At 44.0% G+C, this 19,991-nt stretch overlaps 1 protein-coding gene across 3 annotated transcripts in view; it reads right to left on the minus strand.

Moving 5' to 3' along the window:
- Adamts9 (ADAM metallopeptidase with thrombospondin type 1 motif 9) overlaps window positions 1–19,991 on the minus strand; it is a 171,390-nt gene that overhangs the window by 11,698 nt on the left and 139,701 nt on the right. For all 3 annotated transcript variants that reach the window (XM_052174356.1, XM_052174353.1, XM_052174352.1), the window contains 7 exons: window positions 13,914–14,108; window positions 12,881–13,013; window positions 12,171–12,265; window positions 11,976–12,070; window positions 11,750–11,883; window positions 9,413–9,504; window positions 3,534–3,638 (listed from right to left, as the gene is read on the minus strand). In XM_052174356.1, the coding sequence (XP_052030316.1) occupies window positions 3,534–3,638; window positions 9,413–9,504; window positions 11,750–11,883; window positions 11,976–12,070; window positions 12,171–12,265; window positions 12,881–13,013; window positions 13,914–14,108 (849 nt within the window). The remainder of the gene's footprint in view (window positions 1–3,533; window positions 3,639–9,412; window positions 9,505–11,749; window positions 11,884–11,975; window positions 12,071–12,170; window positions 12,266–12,880; window positions 13,014–13,913; window positions 14,109–19,991) is intronic.

The raw sequence follows: 19,991 nt of genomic DNA on the forward strand, positions 1-19,991 counted from the left end.
CACTTCCTTGTTTATAGTATATTGCTATAATTCCTTTGATTTTTTTTTAAAATCAGAAGTGGCTGTCAATCTCTTATTGTGACTTATTCATAAATCGAGTCATCACAGGAATGAGCAGACAGAGGAAAGGCAGTATAGTTAGAGTTTGGTATCACCTGAGATCTCAGGCATCTCCTGAGGGCCTTCAAAACACAAGAGGGAACCTCTGCGTTTGAATGACAATCATAATTTGTCTTAGGGAAAGACGGGTGTCAGGGTTCTTTGTACTGCATCCTAGGGAGTGCGTGGAAACTGTCCCCTGGAGTGAGGTGGCATCTCTGGCTTCTGGTCGGTCGCACCACATACAGATCCAGATTGAGCCTACGATATCTTCTTATAGTTTTGTTCAGGGAGGATGTGTAATTCCCAAGCAGGTTTGGAGAAGTGAGGTTTTCAGTGAGGGGCGACATCGCCTGGGAGTGGAATAGCCCATAATCCCCAGAGCGCCCCACGTAGAACTGCTTATGTGGATATATTATAGGCGTGAGTGTGAAAAGCAAGTTGCTTAACTTAGGAAAACGATTTTCAAACCATAGTGACTGATTAGGAGTAGGACATCAGCCTGGAAAACATTAGAGATGAACATTTCTGGCTTCTTATAGAGACTATGGACACTTGAGGGCTCTGCATGTATCTCAGTGACAGAGCGAGTACCAAGCCCTGCGTTTGTGCCCAGTGCCAAGAATGGAAGTGTGTGGGGAGGACCAAGAGGCCGGGACATGGTTTATTAAGCCCTGCAGGTGACACTGCAACGTGCCCCTCTTCTGGAGGATTCTGCTTCAAACCAAGTCACATGGCTTTCTTTCCAGTGGCTTTTACTGTAGTCACTAATGAAGTAATGTTTCAATGATTTTAAATTTTTGTTTTGAGTTTTAACCGTATCCCATTTAATATTCATACCTACATAATGAGTTCTGATCACATCTACCCCGGTCCCTCCCTCCGGTTCCTGCCTTACCCCCCCACCCCCCCAACCACATATTCCCTCCTCTACTTTCTAAAACCCACTGAGTCCATGGGCAGCCGTCTGTGTGTGTGAGGATATGGGGTGATGCATTGGAACATAGGTGGTCTCAGGCTGTATCCCTGCAGGAAACTGACCCCCGATCCCCAGCGGCCATCAGCTGCCATAGCACCTCGGGTGGCTCCCGGGAGCCCCTCCTCTCTCCATGCTACACCTGGGGATGGTCTGACTTTGTGCAGTCTTGTGCGTGTAGCCACAGCCATTGCGAGTTCAGAGTGCAACTCTGACACTTTTGCTGCCGCTGCTCTGTGACTCTTACAATGTTCCCACCTCCTCCTCTGAGATGATCCCTGAGTCTCAGAGGTAGGAGGCGTTCTTCACGGAGAGAACACCATCTGTATTTCCTCCCAACCATAACAGTCCTGGAGCTCCATTTTCGTAGGGGAGGCTGCTCTGAAGCTCTGACTCTGGTCCGCCAGAGCTGGGAAGGCTCGAGTCCTCGCTTCTACCTACCTACACGTGTGTGCTTGTACCACACACACAGAGAGACACAGAGACACACAGAGACACATACACACAAAGACACATACACACATGTGCACACAGACACACACACACACACACACACACACACACACACACACACACACACACACGGAGATTGGGTGGGGGCAATCCATGCTTCTCTGGCAGCTCAGGCAGAATTCTCAGAGGGTGGGGAACGGCACTGCAGTGCTAAACATGTCCATAAGATGGCACTCCAGCCTTTAGTTATTTTTAGCCTCTGGTTGAAATTTCATTTATGATTGACATAGTCTAGCAAAATTGTAACATATGTGTGTATGTATGTATGTATGTATGTATGCATGTATGTATGTATTTGTGTATCAACACAATATATATAGCTTACAAAGATGATTTCATTCAACCGCATCTAAAACAGTTAAAATTTTCAAATCTGGTCATTGAGACGCAATGCACCTATCAAAACATGAACACAATAAAAATACACTAATTTTATTTCCTATAAAAAACCTATAGGACTGGGGTTAGGGTGGGGAGTAGTAGGGGAAGATATCTCGATGTCAGGGCTCAGCCAAAGATTACAGCTGTCTCTATTCCATTTGGTAGGAGGACAATACTTATGATTAAGTCATAGCAATCAGGTAGCCATTGAATCAGATTTATGATCCCTGGTTAGCTTTGTGGCAAGATACCTGAGATACAAGCAGGACTCCGGAAGTTTAAAACGGAGCCAGGAAACGCACTGTCCTGAGATGCCGTGTGGTGTGGGTCCTCCCCTATGCGGGGGGGGGGGGGGGGGGCTTCGGGTCAGTGCAGGCTGAACTGCTGCTTCATCTTCTGCCTCTAACCGAGGCACCCCATGTGGGGGTGTTGCCAAACTCAGCAAGTGAACGCCCAATTGCTCATCAGATATGGATTTCAGATAAGCAACCTATTACCATTCGTGTCATTATCTGTAGTACTGGTCAACAGGAAACAGGGTCTAGCTATGTAGTCCAAGTTTGCCTTAAACTGAAGGCTATCCTACTCTGCTTCCCCAGTGCTGAAGTTACAGCGGTGCACCCCATACTTGGGAACAGACTGTTTAGAAATACGTAAATATCCTATATGAGTGTAAAGAAATAGTAAAAAATCATTTCGCAGTTGGCCTGACATTCTAGCCTGCACTTCTAACCAGGCAGCTGCACCCATCCGCCACACTGCCTGGATTGCCTTTCTTCCCCTCTGTCTTCTCAGCTCGCGTGCGCACGTCCTGAACAGGAACTGGGAAACTCGCTGTATCTCCAGGAGACTAGATGCTGCACTAGCCTGAGAACTCAGTGGAAGGGCTTTAAGGAGGAGTTTCTGTCCTGTCGTCCTTCAGAATCACCACGGAGACACAGCCCCAGAGCAAACCACGTGGGGCTTGCTTAACTACACAACTGGACCCAGAAGACCCAGGTCCAAGTGCCTGCCTCCCAGCATGCTCCGGGGTGGCAGACATGCTAAATGCTCTGGGTTCAGGGTGGCCCCCAAAAAAGTGGATCACCATATTCCTAACTTCCCAGAAAATATTACCCTATACCTCTTCCTATTGGAATTGCAATTGTTTCTGGGCAGAACAAACCAAACCAAAACATCATCTTTCGAGGTTCACATAGGTGAGTTGCATTTGATTAGTTAAGATATTTGAGCTGTGTGTATCCTAGAGCCCTGCCCCCACCCACCCCCTTTTGATTCAGTAGTCTTTTGATTCAGTAGTCTTTTGATTCAGTAGTCTTTCTAGGTACTTGGGTGGCTTTGCATTTTATTAGGTGGGACAAGCTTCAACCAGGTGAAGTGAATCTCCTGCTTCACCCACTTTTAAATTTCTTCCCATATTTGTGTCCTAAATTTTCTCTTTGTCACTTTGGAAAAAAAAAAGTTTGGTGAACGGAAAGCACACTGGCTCTGCTCTGTCAGTACACAGCCACCATATTCATTAGAGGAAAACAAGAACTATCCCCCAAGTAACACGCAGCCTTACCGGAGACTTCTTGATGTCCGAAACGGCATAATTCCCTTGTGATGTCCATCTGGCAGACTCGGTTAAAGACAGCCCGGTCCCATAAAGGTTGATGCTAAACCGCCCCTGGAACACAGAGCCAACACAAAAGACGTTCAGCCCATGTGACATACCAACCAAGGCAGAGCTGACACAGTCAAAGGCACTTTGGTAAGCCAAAGGGTGTTAATTAATTTTGATGGCCGCTAATCGTTGAAGGTATTTTGTTGTTCCATTGTCAGAGCGAGGCGCTTTACATTCATGATTTCTAGGGAGGGATTTTGTTTACAGACGGTGAAACCCAGGATCACAGGCGATTAACTCCCTCCTGAACACAGAAAGCACTCAGGTCATCTTTACTGACTTCTAAATCCTCTCTCAAAGCTTCCTCCAGCCGGCCTCCGTAGCACAGTAACCCTGATGTTGCTCACAATTATCAGATTCCTTCACGACTAAAATGCCACGGTGTAATTTTTCTAACAAGATCTAGCTGCCAAAGTTTCCCCCCCTTCGTCCAGTTCCCTGGGGGGAAGAGCAAGCACACTTTGTACCGAGCACCGCTGGGTGTGAGTTCAAAGCAGAGGCGCGTTTTCAAACGCAGCCAGAAGAGGGCGCGCTTGGCTCGCTTAATGATAAGAGTCCACGCCCAGCCCATCTAGGCCCATTAGCCACTAGGGCCCCTCCAGCCTTAGCTCAGGAACAGAATTCCCAAAGGCCGCAGGGGTGTGTGGTCTGGGCCTTTGATATTGATATTTATCTCTAAGGAGTCAGTGCAGTAGAGACGTCCTGAACCAGTCTCTCCTCTCTTTCAAAACCAGATCCTACACTGGTGGTTTCTGAGCTGAGAATGTTCTGTGACCCTGAATGTGCTCTCAGGATTACTTTCTCCCAGAACCAGAACTGAGAACCCACAACTTTGACAAAAGTGAAAACAAAGAGATAATGGAGAACTGCCACTCAGAGCCAAACCCTAGTATGAGAGTTGACTCCTTCCGTAGTGATTAGGTGAGAGAGAGAGAGAGAGAGAGAGAGAGAGAGAGAGAGAGTTTTCAGCCTTTCAGAACCTCAGTTGGTTCAATTTTAAAATGGAAGGTAAAGTACAAACTTCCCTCATTTACTGTAGGAATGAAGAATAAATAAAATTAGACACTGTATAAACTGGGTGTGGTAGCCCCTGCTATGATATCAGTGCTCAGGAGACTGAGACAGGAGGATGGCAATCAGATCCAGGCCACCTGCATTACCTAGGGAAACAATGCCTTAAACAACACTTAGGAGAAATAAATAAGTAAATAAAATCTCATGTTGTTGATACTTAGTAGAAATATTGGTGTCTGTAACAAAAAAACAAGTATCATTTCTGTGTTTTCTAAATATCTGGTCCTGCATTTTCTAATTGCTTCATAATAAATCCTTGCTTTCTTTGTCTGGGGTTTAATGGTAATTATTTAGGGGAGGGGCTCAGTATTACTTACGCTATGTACATTAGCTATTAGTAGTAACCTGTCCCGGACAGTTGATAGGTTTTTCCATTACATAGCACACCTTAGGTTTTCAGATGAAACTTCTGAGAAGAGATGTGCCCTGAGGTTTCTTCTCCCTGCCAGTTTCCTAAACAGGAAACAGTAAGACTTCCAAATCCTTCAGGAGCTAAGGCACTACAAATATGACATGGGAAAGAGGGTTTCTGCTCACAGAGTGACGAGTCAGTGGTCCCAGTAGGGGTAGTGAGTCTTCCAAAGAAATGTGGCAGTGTCTACAGACAGTTTGAGGCACCCCAGCCAGTGGCAGGGGTATATGCAACAGGTAGGCACCGAGAACTCCATGGGACAGCTCCCCTTCTCCCTCAGAGCTATCCAGGCCTGGTCCTCCAGGTCCAAACTGCTGCAAGTGTTAATGTTGGGAGAGGTGCGGGGGTTGTGTAAAAGATGGATCCACTCCACAGCAGCCTCTCCTGCATCTGCTTCAGGGACATGAGACAGGTGGCTTACTTCCCCAGCTCCCCCCCCCCCCCCAAAATGGGTAAGACCAAACTTTTGAAAAGGAGGCTATGGGATGGATGTTCTCCCTATACTGTACCTAGCTCTTTACCTGGCAGAGAATAATTTAAGTGACCATACTGTATAGGTGTTAGTGGTCCTTATGTCGAGTGGCCTCAATACAAGGTGTTTGAGAATGACTGGATTGGGATTTCCAGACCAGCCTCCTCTCAGAGTTTTTTGTTACTGGCCTTTCCTTTCTTACTAGTTTTTTTTCTATTAATTTATTTATTCATTCATTTTACATCCGGATTGCTGCTCCCCCTTCTGGTCTTCCTCTGACACAGTCCCGACTCCCCACGTCCGTCCCCTCCTCCCTCCTATCAAAACAGTTTGGAGAGAAAATCTCATTCTGTGGCCCAGGCTTTCTGGAATTCAGTGTCTTCCTGCTTTAGCCTCTGGAGTGCAAGAGTGCAGTGAGCACCCGACCACGCCCAGATCCCACTGGCCACGCCTCTAGCTCTTGGTCACTGTTACTCAGAGGAGCAGGAGCCACACACAGTGTTCCACATCACAGGGCGACCCAGAGCTGCTTGCTTGCTTTCTCTCTCCCACCTGTGGTCACTCCACCTCGCTGCATGGCAGAGGACACACCTGGTCTGCCTTGGCACTGAAGTTCCCGGAAGGTAGATGTTGTGAACAGGCTGGCATGGAAGTTCCAATCCAGTCACTCTAAAAACTAAGTATCTGAGAGGAAAAAACAACAAAAACAAAAACCAAAACCCTGACACTCCTTCTCTCTCTCCTGTGGGACATATTTGCACCCATAGTCTTGTCTTTGGTGTTTAAGAAGCATACAGTTTGTAACTACTGCCTCTTGGTTTTGGGGTAGAGATGGGGAATGAAGGTATACACTGAGGGTCTGCAGAAAAAGGTACTTAGACCAACAGGGATCCTATTCCTGTTCAATAGGAGTGAGTGTGCCAGAACTCAGCCTGTTAACAGAGTGAGAAAGACATCTACCGTAGTGGAGACAGAGTCAGACATCTTGCAATCAAATCTATCCTGTCCTGAGACAGCGTTGTTTGGAAAAGTTAGAATTTCATCTCAAGGGGAAGGAAAAGTCAGATTCAGTCCTAATGTCTTAAGGGTATTAAGCACAATGTCTGAAATGCAGAAAAATCCCAATAAAGGTGAGTAATTAATTTCAGGGTCAATGGAAGAAATTCTGAGTTTACCGCAATCGAAATAAAAAAAAACCATATTCTAGCCATCTGTTGGGGTGATGGTTCAGGGAATTTGCTCTTACTGAAAAATGTTTTTAAAGCAAAGACAGAGGATGAAGAGGAAGAAACAGAGGTTCAAATGTGGCATCCTTCTGCTTCCATTTCAAGGCAGCCATGAAGCTATAGACTACTGCACACACATCAGGCTACCCATAAACCATTCCTAGGAAAATTGAGCTGGAAAAAAAAAACAAACCTCATGTTTTTCATAAGTACAGTCAGTGCTCAATAAATTTTTAAGGAGCCCAACAGAGTCTGAAGTATTATCTGAGGGAAAAATATAAACCCTCTCTCCCTGGCATAGATGTTTCCTACTTAGCAATTGCTTCTTATCAGAATTTAGTAAATGAGTTCATGTCTCTGAGTTATTAAAATAAATGAAAACAAATTACCCTTCATTTACTGAAGAATTAACTTCCCAAAGGATATGCACATAGAAATGAGGAAATCCTGAGACAGTTGAAAAAGGCAGGGCAGGGTCAGCCTCTCAGGCTCTGAAATACAAGCCATGCTGACAGGATGCTTGGGACTAGCCACACTCTGAAGAACCTGCACAGCAAACATTTGGAGTTCCTTGGTGATGGGGAAAAACCCTTCAACCCTGTGTCTTTGCTGCTTTTCTCTCTCCCAGGGGGCGCCTCTGCATGCCTCTAAAATGCTCACCCATGCAGGCCTAAAGCTTGAGGTCACAAAACACTTTGAGAACACTTCTTCCTTAGAAGAAAGTTCACATGAGTTTGTATGAATCTGTGGTTGGTATCAAATCCATCCACCCTTCAGAGACAAGGCCTGGGAGTTTGAATGTACTCTCCCATCCCAATGCCCAGGCTTCTGAATGCTCATACATGGAGAATTTCCAGCCCAGCCTAACAACAGTTTGGCAAAGAAGACCTCATAGGAACCAGTAGAAGCAGTGGGCAGGGTTTTCTGTCTGTAGAAGATTCTTCAGGTTTATCCTTTGCTCCAAGTGCTGAAGCTTCTTGCAAAGACCACTGGTCATTTTGCAAGATTAGTCCAGGCTCACTAACACCGCACTCTCCCGAAGGCTGAACCTTGGAAGAGGCAAGAAAGTCAATGGCTGTAGAATGGGCAGAAGGGGCTGAAGATGCCAAACTTGCATTTCTGATATGCACATCACAAATTTTATACATCTGCAGTAGAGCTAGCAGTTGGAATCAAGACACTGATAGAGCCCCAAGCCTCAGTGTAAGGAGCTTCTAGAATATCATGACTGTTTATGTTTCGTTCTCCTCATGGGTGATGGGTTCCTTGGGCTTGAACATTGTGAATCTCCGGCAACAGAGCTGTGACTTGGCTCAGAGTAAGTGTAAACTTGCTGAAATTGTTCTAGAAGCACAACATTAACAGAGTCAAAGGAAACCCACGAACACTTTACAAAACTCGAGATGGACTAGTTCCAATATTTATTTAAAACCATAAAACACACACTGAATTTTTTTCTTTAAAAAAAAAAAAAGAAAAACTCTTTCTGGACTTTTTCTCTCCCAATACACATTTTTCAAAGCGCACCAGAAAGGGAGGGGTTGGAATAATGTAAATGCACTACTCATATGAAATTCTCAAAAAATTAAATTAAGAAAAATAGGTAGGTGGTATAGCTTAGCTATACAACAGGAATTTAGCATGTATGAGGTCTTGGGTTCAATTCTAAACACTACAACATCTCTCTCTCTCTCTCTCTCTCTCTCTCTCTCTCTCTCTCTCTCTCTCTCTCTCTCTCACACACACACACACAAACACAACCTGAAAAATAACCTAAAATACATAGATAGTATCATGCTACATGCTATACTTCTGATATTGATTTCTCAATCATAACCCCATGTGTTTTTCTATATTTTATAATATTCAGAATTTGTAATGAAAAACTGTTAGCCCAAGGCTCATTTGTAATATTTTTCTCCTGTTTGTTTGTTTGGGTAGGTGTTGGGGTTGAATCTATGGTCTTGTGTATGTAAGCTCTTTTGAGGTAGGGTCTAACTCAGTAGGCAGTTTGGAATTCATTTTAGCTGAGGTAGGCTCCAAACTTCCAATCCTTTTACTTCATCCTCTCAAATACCTGAGATTTCCAGCCTATATCACCAGTCTTGGTTCTATATTGATTTTTTTAACAGTCAGTTCTATCAATTTCTTCTCATTTAGTGCCATACGTTTGGTGACAGTTTAAATCAGTTATGGGGAGAATATGTCATAGAAATGAGAAAAGGCTACAATGCCTGAATTTTGCTAATGAAGAGTCCATCATTAAGCATTATCCAACATTCTACTAACTGCAGTATTCATTTATTGGGCCATAATTTATTGAATCAAGTCACTGCCTCCAACATCTGATTTGTTCTTAAGTCTTGACCATTATATGTGATGCATCTTGTTGAATGCAGGGTTATGCCTACAACTACGAACATTTCTTAGGTGTCAAATTTCTGGGCCACACTCCAAAAGTATTAGCGAGGCCCTGGATACAGTGCAGCTAAACTGTCCCGTGATCAACTGTTCTAATTCTATCTACAGGAACAATGGGCAGAGTGGCCTCGGAAGCAGGGTGTGTAAAGAGGGGTACAGCTTGAGGACATACCTGTGGACATTTGGCAGCACTGTAGCAGTCCCCAGCGGTGGCAAAAGGAACGGGATGTCCTTCACTTGTCCTTGCAAACTCTAAGTCAGTGGCTGTGGGATGGGGAGAGGGTTAAAGGGAGAGGAAGAAAGGAAGCAGGAGAGAAGTAGGAGGGGCCGGGTATTAATAAAGAGATGGACGAGGAAAGAAGGAGATGAAGAAGAAGAAAGAGAAGAAGGAAAAGGAGAAGGAAAAGAAGAAAGAGAAGGAAAAGAAGAAAGAGAAGAAGAGAAGAAGAAAGAAGGAGGAAGGAGGTAGAGAAAGAAATAACTTGAATTATTAGCAAGCAAATGGATCCAGATGTGCTCTGGTGTTTTCCCTATTACAATTGTGATTCTGAGAGCTTTCCCTGGGCTTTATCAGCACTGACTGTCTGTCTCCGCAGAGTATGGGAGCCAAAAAGAGGTTTAACGTGACCTTAGAATTGATTCCTACATAAATAGGAATCACTTAAGCGCAGTGTAATTGAGCACGGGTGAACCTCCTGTTACCCTCCATCCCCAGCTTAAGGACAGGGCAAGAAGCCAGGGAAGTATTTCCAGCCACTTAGCGGCCATACCCAAAGTTTCTCCTGTCCTCCTGTGGCCTAGGGATTGTCCTTGCCAGAATGTAGAACAATTAGAACGCGCATCTTGAAATTATTAATGGCAATTTCTCAAGTTTGGAACTAGCATATAGTTTAAAAGGAAAAAAGAAGCCACAAAACCAATGGCGACCCGCAGCTGTTTTTAACCCTGTTACTGCTCCTCCCAGCTCCGCAGGCACGGAAGGATCAACCACAAGCTGTAGAAGGCTTCAGACAGTGCCTCTGGGGATGGGAAGGGCTTTGCTTTGTTAGGTTTTTTTTGTTTTGTTTTTATTGTTCTGCTCCGTCAGAAACAGCTCCAGTCCTAACACTTTCTGCAGCAAGTCCTGCTTCTGTTGGAAAAAGATCTGGGATGACATTCTCAAGCAAAGACACCTTGGGCTCCTTCAGGAGCTCTTCACTGGGGTCTTTCTCTTTGTAAAGTTGTCATTAGTAAATATTAATTATAGATAATGGTGGGTTATGGCATCTTTGTCCACATGTATGCACACACATGATATCTTTTGAACATATTCACCCCATTACCTTCTCCCCTCCCCCTCCTATGACTACTCAACTTCTTTCCTTCCCAAGCATGCCACCATCACCTTCTAAGTGTGGGACCCAATAAGTTTCATTACAGTCACTTACAAGAACATAGGTGAGGGGTTATTTAAGGGCAACTTATCCGTGGCTACACCACTAAAGAAAATGTGTCTCCCTCCCTTAGCGACTTAACTACCTATAGGTCCTCAGTTGGGTAGGATTAAAGGCAATGGGGGCAGAGTCATAAGCCCCCATCCCCCAATGATCTACAAGTGGTGGGACATTTTTCTTAACAAAGAAACTGCAGATCTACACTGCATCTAGCCCTAATCTGTATAACTGACAGCAAATTAAAAAAAAAAAAAAAACCTTGGTATAAATCACATTTAGTCTAACTCAAGAGGGAGCCAGAGTAATATTATGGGTGCAGTGTTAATGAGAAAAAAAATTAATTCTTCATTATTTCTGTTCTTCCAATATTCAAGAGAATGTGTTTAGATATTTTAGCTATCTTTACAAGCAGCAATGATTAATGTGGCCAGCAGAACCAGAATTCTGGCCAGAGTATGAAATCAGACCGTGCACAGTTTTGTTAGGAAAGGAAATTCTGGATCCATTTTTCTTCCATGAATCAACAATCAGATAAAATTAGTTTTCTGCCTCTCTCTCTCTCTGTGTGTGTGTGTGTGTGTGTGTGTGTGTGTGCTTTGTGTTGGGAAGAGCCATCTGGAGGCAAACGTGTCTTACAAATGACTTTGCTATAGGGTTTCCTAGCTACTGTTTCTTCTGCTCTAGAAACTTCTTTCTGCTCTCTTGCTCTCTCTGTGTAGATACCCAGTGTCTAACCCCTTCAGAACCTTAAGGTCTTGATCTCAAGGCCATGCTTACTAGGATGCCTCCCTAGTTGCTGAAATGTCCATGAGCAAATAAATATGTATCTATTTCCTTTCACCATTCAATGCAAACCTGATGAAGACCTGACCTATGGCAGCCATACTATAAGCCCTGGAATTCCTTGCTGAACACGAAGGACAAAGGCTTGGCCTGTTAAGCAAATGGTGGGATTGTCACTGCTGGACTGTGATCACCCTATGTGACTTCCCTTCTGTACCTACCTACTCAAGGGACCTGTGCCCCATGAGTGGCGAGGAGGTGTTCACAGCTGTGGGATACCTCCCTGAACTTACTTATAATCTGCATGCTGGTCAGGTCGATTCGGATTTTCTGGAAACTGGAAAAGCCAGCAGCTGTGTAATCCTTCCGGCAATGACAGTCCTCTCTCCGGCTCCCATTATAGGGACATTCTGTTGGGTTGTGCAATCTAAGCCATGGAGACAGCATTCTGGTAAGGATGGGATGGGTTTCTCCAGAAACCTCCAGGCATGTAAGCTCTCTTGGGACAGAGCCTCCTACCTGTGTCCGTAAACTTCGGAGAAGTTCTCTGAGTCACCATGGGCCAGTGTCACATACTCCTTGGGATATTCAGAATGCATCCCTGCACAGAATACCTACAAGATACACAAGGAAGCATCCAGCAGAGGTGCTCAGAAGGAGTGATGAGATTACCGTGGAAACATTCTGCAAACAATGACTGACTTCAACACTCACCTTTAGTGGCTTCCCTCTGACAGCCAGGAAATATTCCCCATCCATGCTGGCGCTGTTGAGTTTCTTTACCTCCTTGCAGTTCTGGGGTAACTCACCTAGGAAACACAAGTCATAAAAATGGACGGAATGATATCGGATGTTCGGTATCTACTAACAGAATACATCACACTGTCTGCACTAACTACCCAAGAGGTAGATGTGTGTGTGTGTGTGTGTGAGAGAGAGAGAGAGAGAGAGAGAGAGAGAGAGAGAGAGAGAGGGAGAAAGCTTGGTTGTAAGAAGAAGGTCAAGGAGAGAGAGACAGCTCAGTCATTAACTTTGCCAGGCAAACATGAAGACTTGGGTTTGGTACCCCAGGAACCACACAGAGAAGTCCGGGGTGTGGATGTGCTTTGTGTAATTTCAGGGCTTGGGAGTGGAGACAGAAGGGCATGAAGGTCCACTGGCAAGTCAGTTTGGTGAATCAGTGAGTTCCAGGTGCAGTGAGCAACTTTGTCTCCATAGGAAGGTGAAGAGTGATTAAGGAAGACATTCCAGATCAACCTTTGTCTTCTAACAACTTGAGCACACAAGTGCGGGCTTCCTCCCTCCCCCACAAACACATCCCATAGACACAGAACATGAGCATTGCTATGTCTCTAAAAAGGATGGGCTGACAGAGACGTTTGTCCTTCGTGACCGACAAAGAAGGCTCGAGTTGAGTGACTTACAGTTATAGACATTGCGGCAGGTTTTTCTTTCTTCTGGCTTTGTATCCGCGGGGCATAAGTGGCTGGGTTGGTCTTCGTTAGTTAAACACTGCACGGATCTATGCATGACTCCAATGCCGCAGGACACCGAGCACTGGAGGGAAGAGGAGAGTCAGTGGGTGGCTCTGGAACCTGAGAGGTATGAGCATCTGGTGACAGGAAGCTCTAGTCCTGGGCTGTGTAACAAGCAACCCGCATGTACTGATTTCTTACTAAGACTGGCTGTTGTGTCAAGCATCAAATATATGTTCTTAAGCATTATATATCCATATAGATTTACATATATATGAAACATACATATAATACATCTCTCTATATAATAAACATTTCTATATAAAACATTGATACACATACTATAGTTATACATATACTCTCCCCCATTTAAACTGCATAGTAACCTCATGAGATAATACCCATTACTTGTTTTACAGTCAGAAGACTTGGGCTCAGATTAAGGAATGTGTTCAAGGTCCTCATGAACTTGGGATTCAAATCCTTATGATTTTTGTCAGTCACACTTTTGTCTGAGAGCTTCATAGCCCAAAGCCAGAAGACTGTGGCAATGGGGTTTCCAAATATACTCAATTTAGACTTCTGCTTTGTGTCCTGAGTAAACAAAGTTCTCTCTATAGAAACAGACTAGAGCATAGCATCTTCAACAGTGGAAGCAACAGAAATTTTCTCTTGTAAGATGTCAGATAGTAAAAATGTAGAAAAAAAATAGGAAAATGTAACATAAAACCAGTCACAATAATCTAAATTCTTTTGATATATTAGCTCATTTCATCTTCATCGCTGTCCAGTATATAATTGAAAAACTGGACAACAAACCTTGGTGACTTGCAGTTTCCTTGGATGAAGCAAGGTGAACTTTTAGCTATTTGGATTTAGATAACCAGTTCTCTTTTTATCAGCCATGCCAAATTGTAAGCAGGCAGGAGGGTTCAGAGAAGGTTTGATATTTCAGAGTTGACAACCCAAGCCCCCTACTTACACTGCCCCAGTTACCAACTCTCCAGGTGGCCGAGACAGGACAGTCCCTCAGGTAGCAGGGATGGACGCTGGGCGGCTGTGTGCCTGGACAGTTCACTGTTGATTGGTAGCTGTATTCATAATTCTCCTTGCCAGTATAAATCTCACTGCAGGAGACCAGCCTTTGCCTGTAGCCCTTTCCACATGTCACTGAGCACTGAGAAGAGAGGGATCGAGAGGGAATGTTCCAGAGATTTCCTCCACAGTCCAGAAGGCCTCCATTCTCCATACCAAGTTTGCCCTTCTGTGGAAGCTGCAGAATTCTGCTCTCTCTTACCTATCTGCTCATCCCAGGCTACAGCAAACTCCACAGGACACTTCTCAAACTAGGGCTTCACTGGGCAGGCATTTCAAAACTCTTCTTTCTATGGGTCTCTCAGAGAAGGAAAAGATACCTATCTGCCACCAAACGTCCCCTTTCTAGCCCTCTAAGACCACATCTGAAACCCACCGAGGGAAAAGGAGCCTGCAGTGGGCCTGTGTGTGCGTCACACTCTCAGAGGCTCTCCATTCAGTCCCCTGCTCTCTGTGGGGCTCTGGACTGCACATCCATCTCCGCCTCCCCCAGTTTCTCTTTCCTCCTTAGCCACCAAATAGTGTTTGGCCACCAACCACCTATCTCTCTGCTTTCTCTTCTTCTAAATCATGTCATCACATGACTCTTATTTTAAGTATATGGCAAAAGACGCAACAAGAAGATAATGACAAGCCAGTATCCCAGATGAAAACAGACACAAAAATTATCAGTAAAATACTTGCAAACCAAGTTCTTGAACATATCAAAAAATACCACTTATCAGGATCAAGTTTGGCTTTAGTCCAGAGACACAGAGATGGTTTAACATATGCAAACCTGTAAATGCAATATGTCACATAAATGGACTCAAAGACAGAAACCAGGTGATTCTCTCAGTAGATATAGAAAAGGCCATCAACATGAGTTCATTCATAATAAAAGCCACAAAGAGTCTACGAGTTGAGGGAACACACCACAACTCAATTGACCTTCGGCCAAACTCATTCATCAGAGAAACTCAAAGTGTTTCTTCTAAGATGAGGAACAAGAGAAGGCTGTCCAGTCTCTCCACATGGTAGAATGCTTGAAGCTGGAGTTAAGAGTAATAATATAAAAGAGAGAGATAGAAAAAGAAGTAAAGACATCCCTATCTAGAGACAAGATGGTTCTACACATTAAATACTCCAAAGACTCTACCAGAAAATGCTGTAGGCTGGTAAGATCATATAGCAAAATGGCAGGATACAAGATAAACATATAAAAATCGGTAGCCTTCTTGTGTATCAGTGACAAACATGAAAATGAAGACCAGGAAAACAATCCCATTTACATCATCCTCAAGAAATAAACCAACCCCCCCAAAAAAGCTAAAGAAGGCACTAGAATATCTCCACTGTGGAACTTAAAATGACTGAAGAAACAAACAGAAGAGGTTGTCAGAAGATGGAAAGACTCTCGTGGATTGGATTAATATTATGAAAATAGCCATCCTACCCAAAGCAATCTACAGATGCAGTATAGTCCCCATCCAAACTCTAATGTTATTCCTTGAGGAAATAAAGATAAAAGCTCATGAGCCAAAGAAATCCTTGGAGAAAAGAATAATGCTGGAGGAGCCATCATGTCTGACTTCACGTCATAGTAGAGAGTCACAACAATAAAGTCAAGATGGCGCTGCCATAACAACAGACAGGTAGACCAATGGCTAGAGCAGAGCAGTGGTTCTCAATCTTCCTGATGCTGTGAGATTTTAACACAGTTCCTCATGCTGTGGTGACACCCTACTATAAAATGATTTTGTTGCTACTACATAACTGTAATTTTGCTGCTGTTATGAATCTGATATGCAGGTTATCTGATATGTGACCCCTAATGGGTCGAAACCCACAGATACCACTGGGATAGAGTATCTATGTATAAAGCACACAGCTATAGCCTCAAGATCTTTGACATAGATGCCAAAGTACACATAAGCAAGATAGCAACCTGTACAGAAGACAGTTCTGAGAAAACTGGATTTCTATAGGTTAGGTGAGTGAAACTAGACCCCTATTACTCCCTTTGCACAAAATCAAATCCAAGTATCTCAATGACCTTAATATAAGACTCTAAACTCTGCAACCAATATATGAAAAATTAGGAAAAAACATTCCCAAGTATAGACATAGGTAAAGACTTTCTGACCAGGAGTCTAATCACTAAATAAGTCCAATAATCAGACCTCATAGAATTAAAACATTGTACAGAAAAGGAAACAGTTAATTGAGGGACAGCCTATAAGGTGGGAGAAATGTTCATCAGCTATACATTGACAAAAGATTACTATAAAGACTAAAAAATTAAAAAGACTCAAACCACCCAATTAAAATGGCCTCTGGATCTGAAGATATAATTTTCAAAATAAAGAGTATTGTCAGGGCAGTGGTGCCACACACTCTTAATCCCAGCAATCAAGAGGCAGAGGTAGGTGGATCTCTGAGTTCAAGGCCAGCCTAATCTACAAAGTAAATTGTAGGACAACCACTTTGCAGAGAAACCCTGTCTTGAAAAACCAACTAACCAACCAAGAAACCAAGCAAGCTAGCAAGCAAGCAACCAACCAACCAAGTAAGCAAACAAATAAATAAACAAACAAACAAACAAGATAATAGCCAGTAAATGTTTGTTCAGCATCATTTGCTACCAGGGAAATGCATATTAAAAGTTTCTGAGATTCCATCTCTCCCTGTCAGAATTCTTACTATTATGTAAACAAATACTGGCAAGGGTAAATGGAAACAACTTTCTCATTGTGGGAGGTAAATTGATGTACCTACTATAGAAATCAATACAAAAGTTTCCCTAAAACCAAAATCTAGAACAACCAGATATGCTGTTCTGGAAATAGACCCAAAGAACTCTGTATCCTACTACTCAGCTATTTGCATAATTATTGCAGCTCTATGTACAATAGGTAGGAATGGGGTCAACTTAGACGTTCATCAACTGAAGAATGGATAAGGAAGATGTGGAGCAGGAGCAAGGGCTGGAGATATAGCTTCTTCTTCTTCTTCTTTTTTTTTTTTTTAAAGATTTGTTTATTTATTTTATGTATGTGAGTACACTGTAGTAGTCTTCAGGCACACCAGAAAAGAACATCAGATCCCATTACAAATGGTTGTGAGTCACCATGTGGTTGCTAGGAATTGACTGAGGACCTTTAGAAGAGCAGTCTGTGCTCTTAACCATTGAGCCATCTTTCCAGCTCTGAGAGATGGTTTCTTGATTAGACTCATGCTCTCACAGAGGACCTGAATTTGATTCCCTCACAATCATCTCTGTAACTCCAGTTTTGTCATAGCTGACATCCTCTTTTGGCCTCATTGAGAACTACACTCAATGTAGTTGAGTATTAAAATATAGGACACATATACAATGAAACTTAATCCAGCCATTCATAAACATGAAATTATTAAATCTGCAGGAACTTGGATGAAGTTGGAAACTGTTAAGTAAGATAGCCCAGACTCAAAAAGACAACATTGTGTCTTCTCTTTCATTAGCAGGTCCCAGCTGCTAATTTTTAGATATGTATGCTTATGTGGGAGTCAGTATGTGTAGAGCCGGGGAAACTAGAAAGAGACCACGGTGGGGGGTGGGGTAGGGTGGTTGAGAGTGGAGCAGGGGAGGGTACTAGAACTCTTGAAAGCAGCAGGAGGGATACTGGGGGGGGGTGGCTTTAAGGGGAAAGGGTGGGCAGGGTAGGGTTTTGGGAGAGAGGATGGTGAAGGATCAGTGAAAGCCACATATATATGAAGAATGTGCAAGCAAGCACTTGGTAAGCCAACTAAAAAGTAACACTAAAAATACGGTCTAAAAACAGTATCCTGAATAGGTGGGTAAAGCTGACCTTGCAAACCACAGAAGACAAATGAAAATGAAATCTCAGTGATGGGGTGGGCTACTTCCCTGTGAGTTTTTGGTTAGGGAGATTTCCAAGACCCACCCTGCCAAAAATAAAACAATACAGGCAATTGTGGCTGAGGTTGGTTACCACATAGCTATTGACTAAAGACACCATACACTTTGACTGCAGGCTCCAGGGGAAGCAAGCTTGGGCTTGAGGTGGAAGCTTCCTTCCCATTTCCACCCTGATGGAATGTGCTCTGCAGGTGAGGAACATTGTCAGTAACAGTTTTACTCAGACACTGCCAGCTTGCCACTTGGGCATTGGTAGATGTGATCCACTGTCAAGTGCCTTCTAAATAATTACATTTAGGTCCCTGGTTTAGTGCTGCTGTCAGCTCTGGTGAGAGATGCTTCTTCTTGCAGTAATTACAGAGACTCACGACTGGGCAAAGCTAGAGATAAGACTGTTGGGTGCTCAGCCACAAATAAGACGTCCTCTGACCTCTTCCACGGCTCAGGGAAGACTGTGGAGGAAAGGACAGAGTGGAAGGAAGGTGAGGGCCAGAGGATGAGGAGAGTTTCTTGGAACCTGCTGGCCATGGTATGGCTGTGGCACTCTTGAGTGCACAGAAGCTGTGATGATTGTCTTAGAGGTGCATGGGATTGAGCCAATCAGCCTCTGGTGATGGAGGGGAGGAGGAGCTCACAAGTCCCACCCCTCTCTGAGGAGCTGTACAAAATTAATGGCTGGTGGGACAGAGAAACATTTTCTTCAGTGGTGGAGCCCACCATTTACTTCTGCAAATAACTTCTCACCCACGTTCCTATAAGCAACACTAATGAAACTCTAAACACACACACACACACACACACACACACACACACTCTCAGTAGAAGAGGGACTAACAGAGGAGGGATGGAGATCAGTGGAGATAGGAGAGGGCAAGAGAGGGTCATTGGATGAAATGTTCATAGTGATGCCCATTATAATATATAATTAACATATGCTAATAGAAATAATAAAATAAAACTAAGTTACAGCCCATGACATTCAGATGACACTTCTAGGCAGTGGCATTGAACAAGTGCCATCCTTTGTAATGGTGCTACACAAATGCAGAGTGGGGTCAATCTTCTCTATACCTTGTCCACAGACCTTGGTATCTGTAGGACATGAGAGGAGCTCCTGGAAATAGCATGTTACATGCATGTTATGTTTTTCAGGGGGGAGGGACCAATTTTCATTAATCCTTAAGGATATTTAAAAGTCATCATGTCTGCCTGGCATCTCTTGCCCTGTTGCTTTAAGCCACTCCATGTTCTTTTCCTTTAACCTTTCTGGGTGGGCCTTGAAGAAATCCTAGCAACAAGCTAGTAGAAAGTCAGCCAGAGGCATGCTGAGCATTCCGGAGCCCTCCCTCCCAGCGGGCTGGAGACCTGGAAATGGGCCATCCTTATTTCTTCCTTCTTTGGCTGCTGCTGCTTACATGCTGGAAGACCCAGCTGACTCCTGGCCAGGACACTTCAGGCTACCCCAGTGTCTCAGTGTAGAGCAATGTCGACAAGCTCTGCCTAGCCGAGCTGTGGGTGTTCTAGAGGGTTTGACCTCATGCTTTCATGGTCTGGGTCTGTATGCACTTCCCTGAGGCTGGATACCAGAGAATGCAGATGCTGGGACCCCAACCCCTATAAAGCTAAAGCAAAAGCAAAAGCAGCATGCCCAATAGTTAGACATTGTAAGGAGATACACTGATGAACTTGATCCACAAACATGGTCCGAGGCCTCCAGACCCCTGAAAAGCATCCAGAACAACTCGACACTCTGGGCCAGTTGACAGCAGTGATAGGAAACCGTTGATGGCTTCCAGATCCTCCTGCACTGCTAGGCCAGGGTTTTGAAGCTGTGTGGTAAGTAGACTCCACATGCTGTGGCCTTATGTGTGAAGCTCATCATGGGTAACTTTTCATTGTCTAACTTGACTGCAGCAACAGTTCGCCAGGACTGTCTTTCAGGCCTTACACGTTCCTTACAGCTTCCCTTCATATGTCTGTTATAGGCCTGGCACACTCAGGTGGGATGAATGCTAATCAAAACACAGAGAATTCTCCCAAAGCAAAGGTCCTAGAGTTGGGAGA

Source organism: Apodemus sylvaticus, chromosome 2 (genome assembly GCF_947179515.1).
Source record: "Apodemus sylvaticus chromosome 2, mApoSyl1.1, whole genome shotgun sequence".
NCBI classification, from domain to species: domain Eukaryota; kingdom Metazoa; phylum Chordata; class Mammalia; order Rodentia; family Muridae; genus Apodemus; species Apodemus sylvaticus.